Raw genomic sequence first — 20,770 nt, 5'->3', positions numbered from 1 at the left:
ACTAAATCTACAGCCCGGGGTGTCTGAGGCTACAGTGAACACAGAATTCCATATACTGATTCATCACTCACCCTTTTTTGCCGATGATGGTGGGAACCATGCTTCTCCGGGATGGTGGATATGGAGCTTCTTCTAGTGTGGCAGAATGAACTGCTTGAATTACCAGCTGCAGGTCGCATCTTTTTCTGTATTCAGGGCACAAAGGAGGAGTCTGAATGAAGACTAAAACTGAAGATCCTAAGTGCCTTCAGAAAAGGCCAAGATTCATTCACCCATTTTCCACAACTGCTTATCTACATGTTTGGTGTAACATGATCGAGGAGACAGAGGCCACAGGTCATTGACAGCGCTCCAGATATCGAATGGCATACGCTACAAATCATTTGAAGACGGGTATCTACCTGAACTGTATATTCTTTATTTGAGAAAGCAAACTGAGACTTGTAGAGGAAACTCACACAATGGCAGAATATAGAAACTCCAAACAATATAACCTGGCATTTGTGAGACATTGCTTATATACTCAGAGAGCCTGAGAATTTTTCATTTTAAAAAAATGGAGCGGGGCTATTATACTTAATGATTTGAAGAAACTGTCCAAACAATTGCTTTATTTGACTGATGTAATACTGGTACAGGTATACATTACTGTCTCTTCATCTAGCTTTTTCGTGAGCTTTGGAATTCAGCTTGTGTATACTTGTAATTAAAAGCTGTAGTCATGCCATTAAACAAATGTTAAAAAATACTTCCTTGGTGATCATTTCATATTAATTTGGGGATTCAACGTGTAAATATTTATCAATACAAGCTTTAATTCTAGCTGTAATTAATCATAAAAAACAATGAGATTAGTTACTTTTAATTTACTTTTATGTAAAATAAGAAGATTTATTATGATTCTGCAAAATAAAAAAGTAATGAGAATGAAACCGGAAAGAATTTGGAAGCCTAGTGCAGATGGTGGTATAGGGTTCACATATCAGCAGTAAAACAAATACAAGGAAGCAATAAAATGTACAAAATGAACATTGAGATGAACATTTGTTACCGATACTGTTGGTGTCCAAGAGTATCGGTGCAGCAGTAAGTAGATAAATAGTGTAATAGGCAATTAGTGTGGTGAGTGTATAGAATTGTAATACAATGTGCACAAATACTGAAGGCAGTACTGTAATATTAACAGTGTGCTACAATTATTCAAGAGGAGTCAGAGTTCAACAACCTGGCTGTACAAGGATTTTACTGTACAAGTTTTTAAACCTTGTAGTCCTGTCATTTCTTTCCTGAAGGAAGAGGAGCAAACAGATGATAAGCAGGGTGGCTAGACTCTATCGATGATATTAGAAGCCTTTTCCCTGCACCTGCTTGTATAAACCCCACCGATGGACAGCAACCTAATACAGTAAATCTCTGGACTACAGGGATCTTCTGTCCACCGCAGAACAACTACCATACCAAACGCTGATGCAGGATATGATTTACAGTCTTTTTATCAATATTTTCAGTGAAAAGGAATGGCTTGCCTTGGAAATGTTGTCCTCATAAAGTTAAGAGAGAAAATTATTCAATAATTCACTGTACTAGAGAAGAAGTGAGTTTCTTGTGTCTCAGACATAATTCCTGGCCTGCAGGCATATCGCACCAGTGTCAAGGTAATTACCGAGTGGCTGATTTCCAACGCAGTTCTTAGGTTTAAAGGATTTGCCAAGATCTACAACCATTTTATCCAAAACTATACTTCTGAATTTGTGCTCATCCTGGTACTAGTCAGTGTTCAAAGGGTCCTTTTCTAATGTGGTATGGACCACAGATTCACTTCAGCCAGCTTTCTGATAGAGGTGCACCAATCCCACTTTTTCAGTGCCAACATGATCCCGATACATGAACAAAGGGTATTGACCGGCATGAGATACAAATGAGAAAAAAAAAGTATTACTAGAAACATACATAAAGTTCTGACTTATTTTCACATCTTGTTTTAAGCATTTCTGAAGCATTTCCAGTTCAATTTCAATTTGGAGGATACACAAGCGGCGAATGCTTAAAATGCTCCACAATATTTCTCCCACTGGCAATACCGTTACTTACACTTAGTTGAGATAGATGCCCCTCATGTACTACAAGCTGTAGCGAGTCCGCAAAAGAGCCGAAGCCAGTAATTCCCAAATCCATACATTACGTCTTTCATATTAATCACATTGTCTCACACAATTTCTTGCACTTCGTTTAGTGAGATGATCCATTAAACGTTGCCTCCAGTTCTCAAAACTTTATTGCAAATTTCCGTGCTACTAGTACTTATTTCAAGTGCAAAATACTTCCACATTGCAGACATGTTTGTTAGTTTGTTTTGTAAGCATGCAAGTCACATTTGCTATCATCACCCTCTTATCTAATGTTCTTACACTCCTCCTACTGCAAAGGCCATGCACATGATGTCACAACAGGCAGAAGTCACTGTGCTCACAGCTTAATTTGGAACTCTTTGGTATACTCCTGTTTGTGTGGGAATGTTATTGGGTTTGAAGACTTGAGCAGACACTAGGGAACCATGTGCTCACTTACCTGCCACAGTGCAAGGACATGCAGTTAAACTAAGTGGAATCCCGTGTATCACTCGCTTATACCTTATTTTGCCTGGGATCAGCTTAACCTCCCCCCCCCCCCCCCTCAACTCTGACCAGGATAAATGGCTGGAAAATTAGTGTTATTTTATTAGTTAATATATTAATTTAAAAACCATCTGCTTAGCTTTTGAGCTAAATGGTAAATATGCGTCTAAGAAATTAACTAAGCAAACGCCAACTACGTAGAACGTATGGTTTGAAGAACACAAACACGTATTTGAAGCCCACAAATAAGGCTTGCTTTTGCATTTCTGGTCAAAAGTATTAACCCAAGGTTATGATCTAATGAATATCTGATGTCATAAATTCACTTAAACATCATGTTTTAGGGCTGCCAGAGGAAAGCCATGCAAACTGTATAGGGTTAGGAATCAAATTATGAACACAATATTACGAATGCACATAAATATTGTATCAGTACAACTGCATCTCTTCAAGTTACATTGCTACGATACAGTAATTTGAGGTCTTTAAAAATGGTCTTTAACTTGTCATACAATTAGATTTTGCCCAACAACTGGAAACATGCAAGTATTTCCAGTACCTTGGTAAAAATGTTCTACCACACTTATGTAAATATTTCTTTATGTCTCACCATTTTACTGAAGTGGTATTTGCAGTATCCACAGTACTTCACATTGTCGGCTTCTGGACCTTCCTCCTCACACAGAAGCCCAGCCATCTGAGCACTGGATTAAGAAAAAAGGGGAAATGAGACATGAAAGGAGTATGGCCTTCATTTCAAATGTTACTTCTCAATGTTTGCTGCAAATTGCTTTGATTAACTGATACAAATCCTTTTTTAAAAATGTAAATATATATTTGAGATGCATAGAAGATGATGGGCTCACAAAATTAAAAAAGCATCAACAAAAAGTAGATGTTGTTGCAAAATCTTCCTGGGAAGTTTGAAAATGATCCATCAAATACTTTTAGAGTTACTGTGTTCACAAGGTCATGTATCTTCTGCAACCACCCTTCCTTTGCCGCCACCTAACACTGCAACAATATCAAGTTTCTGACCCCGCCCATCTCTTTGTTTTCACCATGTGCATCTGCTTCAATTTTGGTGCTATCATCTCAAAATGAAAGAGATCCCAGATAATGATCTATACAATGTTCCTGGAAAGATTGAAAAAGATTCATCATATACTTTTTTGAGTTATTGCACTAATGAGATAGGTGTCTGCAATGGCAGCAGTGGCAACTGGCCTCAGGATTATAAGTTCCCCTTAATCAGGGAATACAATTGCTTAGAGAAGATTCACCTTTGTGTTTGATGAATATTATTGCTTAACATATGTTGATTGATTTGTGAATTGATCGACTTCTGTGTGGTTATTCATAATGTCCATTAAGAACAATTTGAATATGGGATATATAATAATATTTTGCAATTAGGACATGCTATTCATTGGGTCTTTCTTGGAGGAATATCCTAATACTTCTTTCTCTTGCTTCTCCTCACTGTAAATTCGGGCAGTAACCATGGTAGAATAAAACTGCACTTCAGCAGTCCTCAAAGCCAGTGCAGCAGCATAGGTTCTGAGGTTCCACTGGAAAAGCATTTCTGGACTTCATCAAGAAGATACTTTGGTGCACTGCATACTTTGCCTACATGCACTGCAGACCTTCATGTCAAGAATGTGCAGGACTAAATGAGGGTCATCACCCCTCTACCAGCTGCCAATCAGGTCACGTTGTTCAGGATGGCCCCCCGTCCCATTACTCTGCTTATGCATTCTTGTGCAATGTGCTCATCAGCCAAACAGTTATTGGGGTTTTTGAATAGTACGGAAGTGAGTTCTTGTCAGTGAAGAGAACTCTGAAGGAAATCTCCATATTGCAATATAAGTCCATTTTTCATCAGTTTTGGCTTGGGGTTAGGAATTAGAGTGTAAAATTAAAAGAGAAAAATAAAAAAAGAATATTAAAATGCAACAGATAATGTGCTCCTCCTCATTTTTATGCTAAGTTTTTCATGATGGCCACGGAGAGCCCAGAAGCAAGCCGCTCCAGCCAGCAGGGCTCCACACCCTTTGCCAACATCAGTGTGAGGGACTGTTGGGAATCGTGCAGCACTGCTTGGCAATAATGTTCCAAGTTCCTGTGGCGGTCCAGGAGATGCTCCAGAGCTCTGGAGAGATTGGAAAGAACGTCATCACCTAAAGCTACAGCCACGACGACTGTGGACCAAATCCATTTTAGAACCTGATCCTGAAGTCCTATATGGCAACTCCTCCCTTGAGGTCCCTGTCGGGACTTTCACCCCCCCACACTCCCACTGGCATTCCCAGGTTGCGTGTATCTGGGTAATTTCATTTTCTCTCTTCCCCTGCAGCCTCAGCAGGAACTAGACACCACCTACCCCTCCCACACTCATGGCTCCCATGTTGCCCAGTTCAAGAGACACTGACAGCACTTGAGAATGTGGTTGCCTGAGGCCCACCTCCCTGCCTGCTTGCTGCCAGGGTGCTTTGCTGCACCCATGTGGGTTTTTCCCATTTTGTTTGAGTCCTTCGAACTTGCTGTAGGCTCTCCTGGAAATAAAAACCGTCTTGTGGAGGCTTGACACCCAACCCCCTGTCCATGCCTCTCTGCCTCGGCGTGAGCATCTCATGACAGTAACAAGAGGCATGCCTAGAAGCATATGGCTGGAATCTATATTAAATGCTGCAATGCGATGGGCCATCAGGACTCCGCTGTGCACCAGCAGGTGGCAGTCAGCACCACAGAGGCTGGCGGTAGCCATGGATTCCTCAGTGTCAGCCAGAAGGTGCGTGAACAGGACGCAACTGCCGGCTGATAATTGCCCCTAGCAGGGAGCAGCACAGTCTTCCCTTGCAAGTCTTAAAGCCCATAAAGTGAGGAAGGTGGAAAAGAAAATTGTGGACGCTTCCACTAGCCCAGTGGATGTACCGCTTACACTGAATTGCACTTGTGTAAAGATTGATTAAAACAGGCTGATGCTGAATAAAATGGGTTTTACAGGTGCCCCTTGACCGTTCCATTTCATGGTTCATGTGGAACAAAAATAATACATTTTAAATAACATGTTCATATTTTTTCATAAACTCTACAAATTCATTGGATAATTGTGGCTAACCTATTTAGGATAGGAAAATTTCCGGAATAACATTTAAGGAGAAACGTCTTCAGAACATTATAAACTTTCCCAATTATATATGTGCTGAAGTGGATAAGCAGTCAAGCAACAAAATATGGGCGGTAAAAAAAATAAGGTGACCGCAAACTATGACAGATAACTACACAGTTTTATATTCAAAAACCATTTATAGTTAATATGCAGTAGATTTAGTGATTTCCTCGTGGAATCGTTCCTTGCATAATCCTACACAGGGCCACTATTCATATGTGAAAGCCATAATCATTAAGTTTGCTCCTTATAGCATAACTGTATGCCAACAAAAAATACAAAAGAAAAACCAACATATGTGGAGTAGTAAAGTGTCCGAAATGCACGAGACAATGATCAGAGAAAGCCGAAACAACTTTTGTGACATTTCTACTTTCCTCCAAAGATTGTGATCTGCATGATGGGAGGGTTTGTATGCTTCAATAACCCACAGAGCAACGTCATCTGGAGCCTGAGTTCCTGTCTGGGCCCCCCCCTTGAGGAACAGGTCTATGGAGAGAAGCCAGACAAACACTGGTCTAACAAAGACCCATATGAAAGGTATAGATTAATATCACAGTACCCTAATTGGACTAGAGTTACTGGGACCCACAACTGGAGCCGGGCCAGTGGTGGGTGTTCGCCATAAAAAAAAAAATAATAATAATAAAATAAAATAAAAAATAAAAAAATAAATAAAATAAAAAAAATAAAAAAAAAAAAAACCAAGTGGCTGGCCCACCAAAGTAATATGGATAGAGCCATCATGTGGGCTTACCAGCTGCAGCTATGCTGTATTGGTAGCAAGCATGACAGAAAGGCTCCAGATCGATCAGGCCTTGGCAATGGAGACTGGCTTAAAGAACATGAAACGTTATCTTGCTGGCGGGAAAGGAGCTGAGTTAGTGCAGGAGAAGGGTGTTGCCTAGATATGATTTGCTTTACCTCCACACACAGCATAAGAACCAGGCCAGGGACTGAGACTGTGAAGTGACATATCTCCTACTCTGGACTAATGCCTAGTGAATAAGAGGGTTGCAACTGTAGATTCTATCCATCCATCCATCATCTCCCGCTTAATCCGGAGTCGGGTCGCGGGGGCAGCAGCCTCAGCAGGGAGACCCAGACTTCCCTCTCCCCGGCCACTTCGTCCAGCTCCTCTGGGGGGACCCCGAGGCGTTCCCAGGCCAGCCGAGAGACATAGTCTCTCCAGCGTGTCCTGGGTCTTCCCCGGGGCCTCCTCCCAGTGGGACATGCCTGGAATACCTCCCCAGGGAGGCGTCCCGGAGGCATCCTGATCAGATGCCCGAGCCACCTCATCTGGCTCCTCTCGATGCGGAGGAGCAGCGGCTCTACTCTGAGTCCCTCCCGAATGACTGAGCTCCTCACCCTATCTCTAAGGGAGAGCCCAGCCACCCTGCGGAGGAAACTCATTTCGGCCGCTTGTACCCGCGATCTCGTTCTTTCGGTCACTACCCAAAGTTCATGACCATAGGTGAGGGTAGGAACGTAGATCGACTGGTAAATCGAGAGCTTCGCCTTTTGGCTCAGCTCTCTCTTCACCATGACAGACCGATGCAGCGCCCGCATGGCTGCTGACGCCGCACCGATCCGCCTGTCGATCTCCCGCTCCATCGTTCCCCCACACATGAACAAGATCCCGAGATACTTAAACTCCTCCACTTGGGGGAGGACCCCATCCCCAACCCGGAGAGAGCACTCTACCCTTTTCCGGCTGAGAACCATGGTCTCGGATTTGGAGGTGCTGATTCTCATCCCAGCCGCTTCGCACTCGGCTGCGAACTGCTCCAGTGAGAGCTGAAGGTCACGGCTCGATGAGGCCAACAGAACCACATCATCCGCAAAAAGCAGAGACCTAATCCTGAGGTCACCGAACCGGACGCCCTCAACGCCCTGGCTGCGCCTAGAAATTCTGTCCATAAAAACTATGAACAGAATCGGTGACAAAGGGCAGCCCTGACGGAGTCCAACCCTCACCGGAAACGAGTCCGACTTATTGCCGCCCATGCGGACCAAACTCTGGCACCGGTCATACAGGGACCGAACCGCCCTTAAAAGGGAGCCCGGTACCCCATACTCCCGGAGCACTCCCCACAGGACCCCACGAGGGACACGGTCGAATGCCTTTTCCAAGTCCACAAAACACATGTAGACTGGTCGGGCAAACTCCCATGAACCCTCCAGAACCCTGCTGAGAGTATAGAGCTGGTCCACTGTTCCACGGCCAGGGCGAAAACCACACTGCTCCTCCTGAATCCGAGGTTCGACAATCCGGCGGACCCTCCTTTCCAGGACCCCCGAATAGACCTTACCAGGGAGGCTGAGGAGTGTGATCCCCCTGTAGTTGGAGCACACCCTCCGGTCCCCCTTCTTAAAGAGGGGGACCACCACCCCGGTCTGCCAGTCCAGAGGTACTGCCCCCGATGTCCACGCGATGCTGCAGATGCGTGTCAACCAGGACAGCCCCGCAGCATCCAGAGCCTTGAGGAACTCTGGGCGAATCTCGTCCACCCCCGGGGCCCGGCCACCGAGGAGCTTTTTGACCACCTCAGCGACCTCCACCCCCGAGATAGGCAAGTCCACCCCCAAGTCCCCACACTCTGCTTCCATATTGGAAGGCGTGTCGGTGGGATTGAGGAGGTCTTCGAAGTACTCCCTCCACCGACCCAAAACGTCCCGAGCTGAGGTCAGCAGCGCACCATCCCCACCATAAATAGTGTTGATGCTGCACCGCTTTCCCGCCCGGAGCCGCCGGATGGTGGACCAGAATCTCCTCGAAGCCGTCCGGAAGTCGTTCTCCATGGCCTCACCAAACTCCTCCCACACTCGAGTTTTTGCCTCAGCGACCGCCAAAGCCGCATTCCGCTTGGCCTGCCAGTAGCCGTCAGCTGCGTCTGGAGTCCCACAGGCCAGAAAGGCCCGATAAGACTCCTTCTTCAGCTTGACGGCATCCCTTACCACCGGTGTCCACCAGCGGGTTCGGGGATTACCGCCGCGACAGGCACCGACCACCTTGCGGCCGCAGCTCCGGTCAGCCGCCTCCACAATGGAGGCACGGAACATGGCCCATTCGGACTCAATGTCCCCCGCCTCCCCCGGGATATGGGAGAAGTTCTGCTGGAGGTAGGAGTTGAAACTCTCCCTGACAGGGGATTCCGCCAGACGTTCCCAGCAGACCCTCACTATACGCTTGGGCCTGCCAGGCCTGGCCAGCTTCCTCCCCCACCAGCGGAGCCAACCCACCACCAGGTAGTGATCGGTTGACAGCTCCGCCCCTCTCTTCACCCGAGTGTCCAAAACATGCGGCCGCAAGTCCGACGACACGACTACAAAGTCGATCATCGAACTGCGGCCTAGGGTGTCCTGGTGCCAAGTGCACATATGGACACCCTTATGTTTGAACATGGTGTTCATTATGGACAGTCCGTGACGAGCACAGAAGTCCAATAACAAAACACCGCTCGGGTTCAGATCGGGGGGGCCGTTCCTCCCAATCACGCCCCTCCAGGTCTCACTGTCGCTGCCCACGTGAGCATTGAAGTCCCCCAGCAGAACAAGGGAGTCCCCAGGAGGAGCGCTCTCCAACACCCCTTCCAAGGACTCCAAAAAGGGTGGGTATTCCGAACTGCTGTTTGGCGCATAAGCGCAAACAACAGTCAGGACCCGTCCCCCCACCCGAAGGCGGAGGGAGGCTACCCTCTCGTCCACTGCGGTAAACCCCAATGTACAGGCGCCCAGCCTGGAGGCAATAAGTATGCCCACGCCCGCTCGGCGCCTCTCCCCGCGGGCAACTCCAGAGTGGAAAAGGGTCCAACCCCCCTCAAGGAGACTGGTTCCAGAGCCCAAGCCGTGCGTCGAGGTGAGTCCGACTATATCTAGCCGGAACTTCACAACCTCGCGCACCAGCTCAGGCTCTTTCCCCATCAGAGAGGTGACATTCCATGTCCCTAGAGCTAGCTTCTGCAGCCGAGGATCGGACCGCCAAGGTCCCCGCCTTTGGCCGCCGCCCAGATCACTTTGCACCCGACCCCTATGGCCCCTCCCATGGGTGGTGAGCCCATTGGAGGGGGGACCCACGTGCCTTGTTCGGGCTGCGCCCGACCAGGCCCCATGGGTGTAGGCCTGGCCGCCAGGCGCTCGCCATCGAGCCCCACCCCCAGGCCTGGCTCCAGGGGGGGGCCCCGGTGACCAACTGTAGATTGAAGAAAAAAAAATCTGACAGCTGATAGTGACCTGGCCTTTATAGGAAGAGTGGATGAGGTACTTGAATGTGAACCTCTTACAGATTGTAAGGTCCACCAGGTGACTTCAAGCCAAATGGAGAAAGTGATGCAGATGCCAGGAGGACATAATTAGAAAGAATTTAAATTGTAACTGGACTTATGCAAGCTTTGTTCAAAAGAAGAGTCCTTGGTACTAGAGCAAAGGACTAAAAGTTAATGATTAACTGTGTATTTGTGTCATCTGAGTTGAGACACTCAAGCAAAAAGAAGTACAGAATTATAAACCGATCAGAACTTGGTGGTGAACTGGATTCGGACAAAGGGATATCTTCTGGGCTAGGAAGACAAACGATTTTCAGAGAGTGCTGGACTGAATTGCAAGATGACTTCAACTCATACCTCTGTAATGACGTCTCCTGAATGCTGATAGAGCGTGGGATATTGAGTGATTTGTTAAGTTTCCGGCCCCAGAGATACCACCCTGGACAATTAGCCATCTTACAACTAGACGGCAATATTGCAGCCCGTCATGTGCCTATCAACTCAACCTTGAAATGTTGATAGACTTTACAAATACTTTGCTTTCCATTCACAATGGGGATCCTTAGCTAACCTACTTACAGTAAGCATGAGAAGACCTGTATTTCCCAATTGCAAGCATTGTAATTCCATGATAACCTGCATCATTATTTTTTACTGTGGATTAATGAAGTGCACACCCCAGAAACACTGGTTTAAGATGTTGCTGTACAATGTTCACGCTGTGCACATTTGAGCTTTGACAACCAGCTCACAATGGTGATTTCATTAAAAAGCTCAATATGTGAATTGTTTCGAAAAAATACATAGTAGGTCAATTTGTTGCAATAGTCTGGAAACGCCAAAATATTTTAATACTTTCTTTCCTTTTCCCATACTTTTCCAGACTTGGAAAACATCAGAATGACGTTCCAAGCTTTTCCATTCTGTATAGGACCTCTGGCTGTCATGTTCAGAAAGAAGGCCTTCAGGCTACGGTGGGTCTCCTTCATCAGCTGACAGTTCTGAACAGATCAGAAAGGCAGCAACAAAGGAGGACGCAAAAGCATGGGACATATTTGGAGAGGTCCTGGAAAGAGAGATGACCTTAAAGATGTTTTAACAAACTGTTAGAGAGCCTACCAGAGGGGTGGGGGTTGAAGGATACAGTGTCAGAAAGTTCTGGTGGATCAGAGTTTAGCATTGCGGTTAAAGTTGCTATGGTGATCACAGGTCTCCACTTTGGAAAGGCTGCAGGGGTAAATCAAATCTGTTCAAAGGTTTTTAGGCTGACGTGGTTGACATACATCTTCAATAGTGCATAGAAGACAAGTAAAGTACTTCAGCACTGGCAGACTGGGGTAATTGACCTATTTTTTTAACAGGGGATACAGAGGGTATGGTCCTTCTAGAGATACACCTTATTTCTCAGGAACTACAGGAACTATGTGGATTCCAATCTGGCTGTGGAACAGTGCAGCATCTACTCCAGGGGTGTCAAACTCCAGTCCTGCACATGTTTGGGTTTCCCCTCATTTAACAAACTCCTTGTGCTAATTATCACACAGTTCTTGAGCTGAATCACTTATGATGGAACAGGGAAAGAACTAAGCTACATAGGGCTCTGGCCCTCCAAGACTGGAGTTTGACACCCCTGATCTATTCTAAGGACATACACGATAACATCTATGAGAAGGATACATTGCTCTGGTGTTTCAATTACAGGAAGCAGAAAAATTTGGTTTATGGGCTAATTGATTTGTGGGCTAGTTTTGTGGGCATTAAGGTCAATGGTGGGGAAGCAGGAAGTCTTCGGAAGAGCGCTACAGTTTACCAGTCTACATCCCCACCCTCATCTATGATCATGAGCTTTAGGTAGTTACAAGGTGAAGAGTATAAGGGCAGCAGCGAAGGACGGGGGCAAAGAAAAAGGCATAGGGTTCCTCCACAGGGATGCCTGGCTCACTGACTGTGATGGTGGATCTCAGGCATGTGGAGGGACCTCGAAATAGATCCTCTGTGGGAAAGAATCTCCTGAGGCAGTTCAAGCATCTCACACGGATGCTACCTGGCCAGATCACAAGAGGGCTGTTCCAAGAACATCTCACTAGAATGAGGCCCCAGGGCCAGGCGTGGATTAGCACATAGGCTTCATAGGCTGCAGCCTAGGGGCCCACGACCACCTTAATCCGCCTCTGCCCAGGGCACACCAAGGACACCTTAGTTTGATATGGCTTTGGGAAAAACATGCAAGCTCAAGAAAATGAGAACTAACATAACATGACTCTTAAAAAGTCACAATCCATCTGATTCCATGACTATATTAAGCAAACAAATGCTGTATCACTCACAATTACCTGAGTATTGCATATCCTTTGTCTGAATTGCTGTTTCCTAGAAATCAGTCCAGTTTTTCAATTGAACATACAACTGACAATATTTCAACTCAGTTCGAATACATACACTTGGTAAATGAACAAGTAATTCAAATTTACTAATCTTTATGAAACACTAAAAAGTATCCCCAAGAAAGAGGTCTACTAAGATCAACAATCAGTCAGTGGTTTCAAGAGTGTTTCAATATTTTAGATGTTAAGGCTAATATATTTTTCCCACATTCTTAGTGTCTTCTGTACAGACAATATTTCATTTATATTGAAGTTATATTCCATGGCCGTTTTATTGTTCCTCTCTCTACATGTTGACTCCAGGAATGGAAGTACAAAAGCAAAACATGACACACAGAAAAACCTCATTATTACACACACCTTCCCAATACAGCGAGCATGCAAACTGGGATTGGAAACTCATAATCTAATAATAACAGGATAATGGTATGGGGTTGTTTTTCAGGGGTTGGGCTAGGCCCATTAGTTTCAGTGAAGGGAATTCTTAATGCTTCAGCACACCAAAACATTTTGGACAAATCTATGCTTCCAACTTTGTGGGGGCAGTTTGGTGAAGGCCCTTTTCTGTTCCAGCATGACTGTGCACCAATGCATAAACCAAGGTTCATAAAGACATGGTTGGGTGAGTTTGGCGTGGAAGAGCTTGACTGGCCCACAGAGCCCTAAAATATGGGATAAAATTGTGATCCAGTCCTTCACCTCCAACATCAGTGCCTGACCTCACAAATGATCTTCTGGATGAATGGGCAAAACTTTCCACAGGCATATTCCAACGCTTTTTGGAAAGCATTCCCAGAAGAATGGCAGCTGTTATAGCTACAAAGCAGGGACTAACTCCTTATTGACCTCTATGGATTTAAAATGGGATGTGATAATTGTTCCTGTAGGTGTAATGACCAGGCATCCCAATACTTTTGTCCATATAGTAAATGTTGTTGAGGGCAATTGGCCCTGGTAGGTCTCCCAAGGTAAATCAGTCCTTGGTGAGCGTTTAGACAAAGTGCAAATCAGCAGGCCCCCATGATGGTAAAGAACAAGGACCATGTAACCACGCCCACATTAGGGAAACCTGGGCCCCACCCTGTGCTCACAGGTGAGCACCTGGTGGTTGGGCCTCTCCCCATGGAATTTGGCTAGGCAAAGCCTGAAAGAGTTACATGCCCCCCCTCCACCTTGTGAGCCCACCACAAGGTGGAGGTCTGGTGCTATGTGGACCTGGCGGTAGCTGAAGCAGGGACCTTAGCGGCTGGAAGGCACCCTCTCTGGGAACTCCACTGTTCTACTGAAGGACATTAAATCTTACATGAGTAATGACAGTGAAACCTGGAAGGGTGTGATTGGGATAAATGACTTGGCAGATCTGAATGCAAGCAGTGCTTTGTTACCAGGCTTTTGTACTAGTCACAGTACTAGTCCCATAATGAACACCAAGTTCAAGCATAAGGGTGTTCATAATTGCATCTAGTTCAAAGATACCCTAGGGTGTAGATCAACGATCTATTTTGTAGTTATATCATCAGATCTGTCTGCAAATCACTCATTGATGAGAGGAGCTGAGCTCTCAGCTGATCACCATCTGGTAGATGTAGAGGAAAATTCCAGACAGACCTGGTGGAACCAAATGTATAGTGAGGGTGTGCTAGGAGTGTCTGTCGGAGACCCGTGTCTGAGAAATGTTTAACTTGCACGTCTGGCAGAACTTATCTTACATTCTGACAGAGGCGGGAGACATTGAGCCCAAGTGGGCTATGTTCTGTGCCTCCATTGTTCCGGCTCCACTGTGGCTGTGCAGAGCTGCAGCTATAAAGACATTAGTGCCTGTTTCAGTGGCAACCCCCAAGCCTGGTAGTGGACAGTAGCAGTAAAAGGAGCCATCATGCTAAAGAAGGAAGCCTACCAAGCTTGGTTAGCTTGTGGGACCCCAGAGAAAGCTGATAGGTACCAGGAGGTCAAGGGGGCATGACAGTTGTGGAAGCAAAAACTTGAGTGTGGTCAGCTTCAAGGTGAATCTGGCAAGTCGTCCAATGACTACAAAGGGCGAAGCAATTTCCTGCTGGTATGAAATGCTGCTGGCCTCAAAATTGGATACAGTCGGATGGTGTAAGAAGCACTTTGTAGACCTTCTGAAGCCTGCTGACAGAGAAGGGTTTTCCCATTACAAGGACCGGACCAAGATATTTGACAAACTCCTTTGTGGTAAGACTCTAAGGGTACAATAGATTTGCCATGAGTTCCTGAATGCTCTGGATGTTGTTGAGCTGTCTTGGGTGACACATCTCTGCGTGGAGGTCGGGGACAGTGCCCATGGACTGGCAGATGGGGATGGTGATCCCAATCTTTAAGAATGGGGACTATAGGGTATGTTCCAACTTCTGAAGGATCACATTCTTCAGCCTACCTGGGGAAGCCTATACCAGGGAGAAAAGGAACCGTCCGTTTGTCGCACCTTGGATCCAGGAGAAACTATGTAGTTTCCATCCTGGTTGAGGAGCACTAGACCAGCTCTTTACCCTTACAAAGACATTTGAGAGTTTATGGGAGTTTGCCAAAACCAGTCTACATCTTTTGTGGACTTGGAAAAGGTTATGACTGTGTCCCTCAGGGAGTCCCACGGGGGTTGCACTGAGTGTATGGGGTGCCAGACCCCCTGTTATGGGTCATTATGTCCCTAAAAAACTGGAGCATTGACAACAATGAGCAAGACTCACTCTGTACGATGTACCAGATCCTGAACTTAAAATAAACACTAGCAAACAAAAAGATACAAAAAGATCAGAAAATGATTTAAACGAAAATCGACATATTGTAGCAAGCTTGTGGGTCACGTTTAAGAAATAGACTATCGACCAGCAGCTCTGTAGACTCTGGAGCTGTACCAAGACAAACAACCACCGACCAGCAGTTCAGGTACGGATACTACTCAGCACAAAATCGCCACTTTTGAAGGCATAGCAAGTCCCATAACTGAGAGACTATCAGTAAGTGACACTAGAGAAATCTGATCCTGCGCTATAGCCAGCACACATTTTAGATGTTGATCGTGTGGAAATTGGCCAGAAAGCTCCTTTCAAAGTCAGGCCTGATTTAATTTTGTGACCCGATGGAAGAGCATTTCATACCAGCCTTCACTTCAAAACTCTTCCAAATGGAGAGAAGATAATAGAAGCTGGCTAGTGTTGGTGATTTTGCAGCCAGGAAATGCAGACGTGTGCCTATGTAGAGTCTCTAACTGGAGCTTGTAAAGATCTGTTGTATGTAGTTTTATAGAATAGCATGCTCCCTTTGCAGAGAGCACTGCCCTCTGTTGAGTGAATTCTATAAATCTGTCTTTATTATTTGCACTTGGTTATTGACTGAAGAAGTTTAAAATACTTTATTATTTATTTATGCATTTGTTATTTTTAGTTATTAGTTATTTTATAGTTTACTTTGGAAATAAAGAATATTTCACTGGCCAGTATTGAGTTCTTGTTCGTTTTTTTGGTGGGGTGGGGGGGGGGGGGGGGCACCACAAAGTTGCAAATTTGCTGCTCACACCCACTCACCAAGTGAGTCATGTATTGCTCACGGTTGCCCCAGTCTTGCATACCCTTTGTCTGCCTTACTTATGCAGGGTAATCAGTCCTGTCCCTCAATAGCTTTCTCCAGACTCCAAACTGGGAGCTCCAACAGACATAAACACATCTAAATGCCACGGATCACTCTCTGGAAACAAGTTCGGCCTGTATGTAAACCTGCTAAACTAGCAATTCTGAAAAGACACTTTGATGCAGTGACTTTTATCCCCAGACAGATGATTATCAAAGACATCAGTCAACCTACAGAGAAGCCAACATACTGCATCTTTTGCACATTCAAAAAGGGAAACTTAAAAATAAGTGGAACTGAATTGACTGAATGTAAAAATATTTTAAATGCCAATGTTTATAGTTAAATATTGACTGGCATAAAATGTTTAATAATGGTTAACATGTTTCCATAGTACAGTATGACAGATTGCGTGTTGATTTCGGATCAGAGCACACACCAGGTGACGTGGAAGGCCTGCCGGCAGCCCTGACGGTTGCAGGTCATGCAGGCGCCGCTGGCTGCCTTGCTCTCCCGCCCGTGGTCGTCGCAGATGTAGCACGTCTGAAGTGCAGCCACAAACACACGAGAGATTTAAATAGCTTGCAGTAACACACTGTCGACAGACATTAATTCTTCTCTGGATGACGTAGCTGTCTTTTATGATTATGCTACAAAACGTGGACATTATGGGAAGAGACTTTCCAAAAATTAGAGTCTAGAATAAAAGGAGTGCAAAGAAAGATGGAGAAAATCAAATGGGGCAGCTGGAAGGTACCTTGTTGTATCGCTCATGAGGGACATACTGCAGGACGATGGGCTCCATGGTCAAGACATTAGCAAACTGTACTTCTGGGATGTAAAGAGCACAAACCACATGGGCCCAGCCTGGAGACAGGGGGACACCAGTTACTCTCCAACAGAAGAACACACATGTAAACACAAGAGCAGAGTTATAATGTACCAGGAAGAGGTAACATTACATTACCATAAACAAGGAAAAGGGGAATTAACTGTGTGGTTGCAGTAACACATGAAACATAAAGTGCTTTAATTTAACAAATCAGGGTAAAGCATGAAAACAGAAAAAAAAAAAGTTTTTCATTTGGAAATCACATATCGCAAACTCCTTACATGTAGAACTTTTTATTACTATCAAGTTATTTTTAAATAAAATAACATTATGTAAATGTCGTAAGTGTATATGCGACGAAATATCAAAAGTCACTTTCAAAAAAAAATTGTCCATACAGGTGTTAGCACAGTGTATCATTCAACCCTATCAAAAGACTTCATAGAACCTCAGGAAGACTGTTGCAAACTGTCATTAGTCTAGCAAATTCTAAATATCTATTGTAAAATGTTTTGGAATTGTTCAATAGAAGATATTCTGGGGGGTCCTGTAGATTTTTGGAAAATGTGCACAGTGCAAGATCTGAAACTGGAGACTTAATGTTTTGGTCATAACCAAACAATAAGGTAACAAAAAAAATTATGACAAAATAACATGATTTTAGCCTGTAGGTGTTAACTGTGGCTGCAGTGTAACAGTCTGCAGCCTTTCTGCCTTTAGGCCTGGATGATTTATTGGCACATTTGTCAGTCTGGTTTCGATAATCACCACCAGAGTAACCAGAAATTATGTTGTTTGTGCTAAGGATCAGAAACAGATTTTGGCCAAATACAAAAATTGCAAGACCTGGTTTGTTATTCCAGGCAGTCTACAAATGTTGAGCTTGGACTGGCAAACAAACATCAAAAAATATTGCAAGAGACTGATTAATAACTATAGAAAACATGACTATCATAGAAGTAAAATTTTGTGGCATAGATTTAATTATCCTTCAGAGATTACCTCTGCATGCAATGAGTTATGTAAATTATATAAATTCACATGGTATTCAGGTTATCCTCAAAAATACACATTCAAGTGATTATATTTGTTTAACATTTATGAATTTTATACTTCAAGTACCATTATAGTAATACTGTATGACTAGGTAACACTTTAACTGATGGGGCACAAATAATACAGTCTTAGTTGCATACTGATCTCATATTAATTCCATCCATTCATCCATTTTCCAAACCGCTTATCCTACTGGGTTGCGGGGGGTCTATCCCGGAAGCAATGGGCACGAGGCAGGGAACAACCCAGGATGGGGGGCCAGCCCATCGCAGGGCACACTCACACACCATTCACTCACACATGCACACCTACGGGCAATTTAGTAACTCCAATTAGCCTCAGCATGTTTTTGGACTGTGGGGGGAAACCGGAGTACCCGGAGGAAACCCCACGACGGGGAGAACATGCAAACTCCACACACGTGTGACCCAGGCGGAGACTTGAACCCGGGTCCCAGAGGTGTGAGGCAACAGTGCCATCCACTGCACCACCTCATGTTAATTCATCATTAATAAATTGTGAAGTGTCTTTTATCTCAAGTAGCGATTTTATTTGTTCATGATTTGTACTTCAGTAGTAACTGAATCATTACTAAGTATTTGTGTCGTGTCAAGTAAAGTGTTACCTATACGTTTTTTAGGTAGAATGCAAATTCCATCAATGATCAGTTTAATCCCTGATGAATTTTACACATAACAGATCAAATAAGTTTTAGGACATCATAGCAAATTGTGGCAAAACAGTTGCAGTTTAAGGCTGCTTTAGCTTGGCTATTTTACCTCCATTGTCTGTCCTCTTAAGGGCCCCATCCTTGTGAGGACAGAGTTCACACCTCTGCAAAAGATACAATGTACGTTTTATATAGGACAGGATGGCCTCTGATAGTTCCAGTGCTGTTTGCTTTCACTGCCCTTTATTTCACCTCCCACTGCATGTTCTACACCTGGTGTGTGTCACACCTGTGCTGGCCAGTTACAACACACTTGCCAAGGTGCTCCTCATGAAACATAATATTCATGGCTCTGTTTTTGGTCGACCTTAAAGGGTAAACAGAAAATTATGTTCCTTCCACAACCACATCCTTTTCAATCTAAACCAAAGCTGCTTCCTGTTTCATAAAAAAATACACCTCTGGCAGTTGCTATTTACTCTTTCATGCAGAACTTTGTAAAGAGAAGCACTTCATCGAGGCCTGGTTAGTGGCTCATGAATAGGGGTTTGAATCCCTCCTCTGCCCTATGTGTGTGGAGTGTACATGTTGGTTCTCCCTGTGTTGTGTGGGTTTTACCTACAATCCAAAGACATGCAATTTGGCTAACTGCTGTGTCCCCATTGCCCCTAATGTGTGTATATGTAATGGACAGGAAGCCCATCCAGGGGCTAGCCCTGCATTGTGCTCCATGCTGTCTAGGCCTATCTGTAGCCCTGTCTAGGATAACTGCATCAAAGATGGAGCGATTTCATATTATCCGCTCAGCTGTCATTAATGCAATCACTTTTTTTTTGTTTCTGTGTGGATTTGGGCTCCATTACTTTGTTCTGTAAGTGTGTAGTATTCCTATCTGAAAAAATATCATGAGAACATATGTGCCCAAATATTTAAATGCTGCTACTACTACTGCCACTAATAATAACGATAATAATATAGCAAAATTCATAATTATATTGCAATCTAACATTATGTGGTGAAGGCATTTCAAAACATTTGTAAGGGAATACTTGCCACTCTAGCCGCTCTCTCTTGCGATTCACACTTTCGGCAAAACCAGGGTCCAGTGGGGACCTGGACGATCCCATAGCATGCTGAAATATGAAGAATGAGCACATATTAGACAGAGCAGTACTGATGCAAAATATCACAGAGTCAAAGAAATACTAATAGTTACGAAGTTGGTAAACAAAGATAGAGAGCACTATCACAGAGAGGCTTCTGAAAGCTTTCCGCTCCAGCATTTCATATGGCACAGTGGGCTGCAGTGTAGCCTGCAGTGTAGCCTGCAGTGTACCCTGGCACTCCCAGTGCTGACACTTCCCTTCTTACGCCTGGGTCTGTGTGTGTGGAGTTTGTGTGGCATTCCGCCCACATTTGGTTATTTGATTGACTTTTCTTACTACATGAAGTATGTACCCTGTGCTGGACAACCAACATTCCGGCCTCAAGCCCCTTGTTTATTCAGATAGTCTCCTTGCTCACTGCACTGCAGTTTTGGATAGTTATACAGGATTTAATGATATTTCCACCTGGGGTCAGCTGAAACAGTCAATTACTAATACTTTAATTATCCATCTTCCTCCAGCTTCCTACCATCCTAGTTGTTCGTAGGGGGTCCAGAGCCAATCCTAGGTACTACAGGGCAATAAGCTGGAAAACACCCTGGACGGGATGCCAGTCCATCACAGAATACATGCAGGCACACACACACAGCAATACACTGGAGGGGTAATTTAAAGACTCTAGTCAGCCTAATTGCATGTCTTTCGACTATTAGAGGCAATCGGATTATCCAGAAGAAACCTGAATAGGGAGGAAACACAAACCCCACACACACAGAGTGGACCTGGGCAACAGTGCTACCTATTCAGCCAATATGCTGCACAATATCTAACAAGCTTTCAAAGAAATTAAAGTATAGCAGAAAAGTTTTTTATACCTTCATTGAAGTCACTTTAGTGCCTTGCGATTAAAACACATTTTAATAAGTATTTTATAAAATTGATTTTTAAACTCCACTCTGTAAAAAGAAATAAATGTTTACATGACTTCTCCCTGAGCAATGAACTAATTATATTAGACTTTAGCAACTGATCAATAACACCAAAGATGAGCAGTACTAAAAATAGTTGACAACAAATTTTGT

At 44.4% G+C, this 20,770-nt stretch overlaps 1 protein-coding gene across 7 annotated transcripts in view; it reads right to left on the bottom strand.

The window, feature by feature from the left end:
• The window catches only part of LOC125715406 (protein AF-17-like), a 73,950-nt gene that overhangs the window by 34,216 nt on the left and 18,964 nt on the right, over positions 1 to 20,770 (bottom strand). For all 7 annotated transcript variants that reach the window (XM_048986842.1, XM_048986846.1, XM_048986845.1 and 4 more), the window contains 6 exons: positions 19,636 to 19,715; positions 18,692 to 18,746; positions 16,782 to 16,891; positions 16,464 to 16,567; positions 3,226 to 3,319; positions 72 to 185 (listed from right to left, as the gene is read on the bottom strand). In XM_048986842.1, the coding sequence (XP_048842799.1) occupies positions 72 to 185; positions 3,226 to 3,319; positions 16,464 to 16,567; positions 16,782 to 16,891; positions 18,692 to 18,746; positions 19,636 to 19,715 (557 nt within the window). The remainder of the gene's footprint in view (positions 1 to 71; positions 186 to 3,225; positions 3,320 to 16,463; positions 16,568 to 16,781; positions 16,892 to 18,691; positions 18,747 to 19,635; positions 19,716 to 20,770) is intronic.

Source organism: Brienomyrus brachyistius, chromosome 20 (assembly GCF_023856365.1).
Source record: "Brienomyrus brachyistius isolate T26 chromosome 20, BBRACH_0.4, whole genome shotgun sequence".
Taxonomy (NCBI): Eukaryota; Metazoa; Chordata; class Actinopteri; order Osteoglossiformes; family Mormyridae; genus Brienomyrus; species Brienomyrus brachyistius.
The sequence above is the reverse complement of the archived record's forward strand: the minus strand, read 5'-3'. Positions and strand labels throughout refer to the sequence as shown.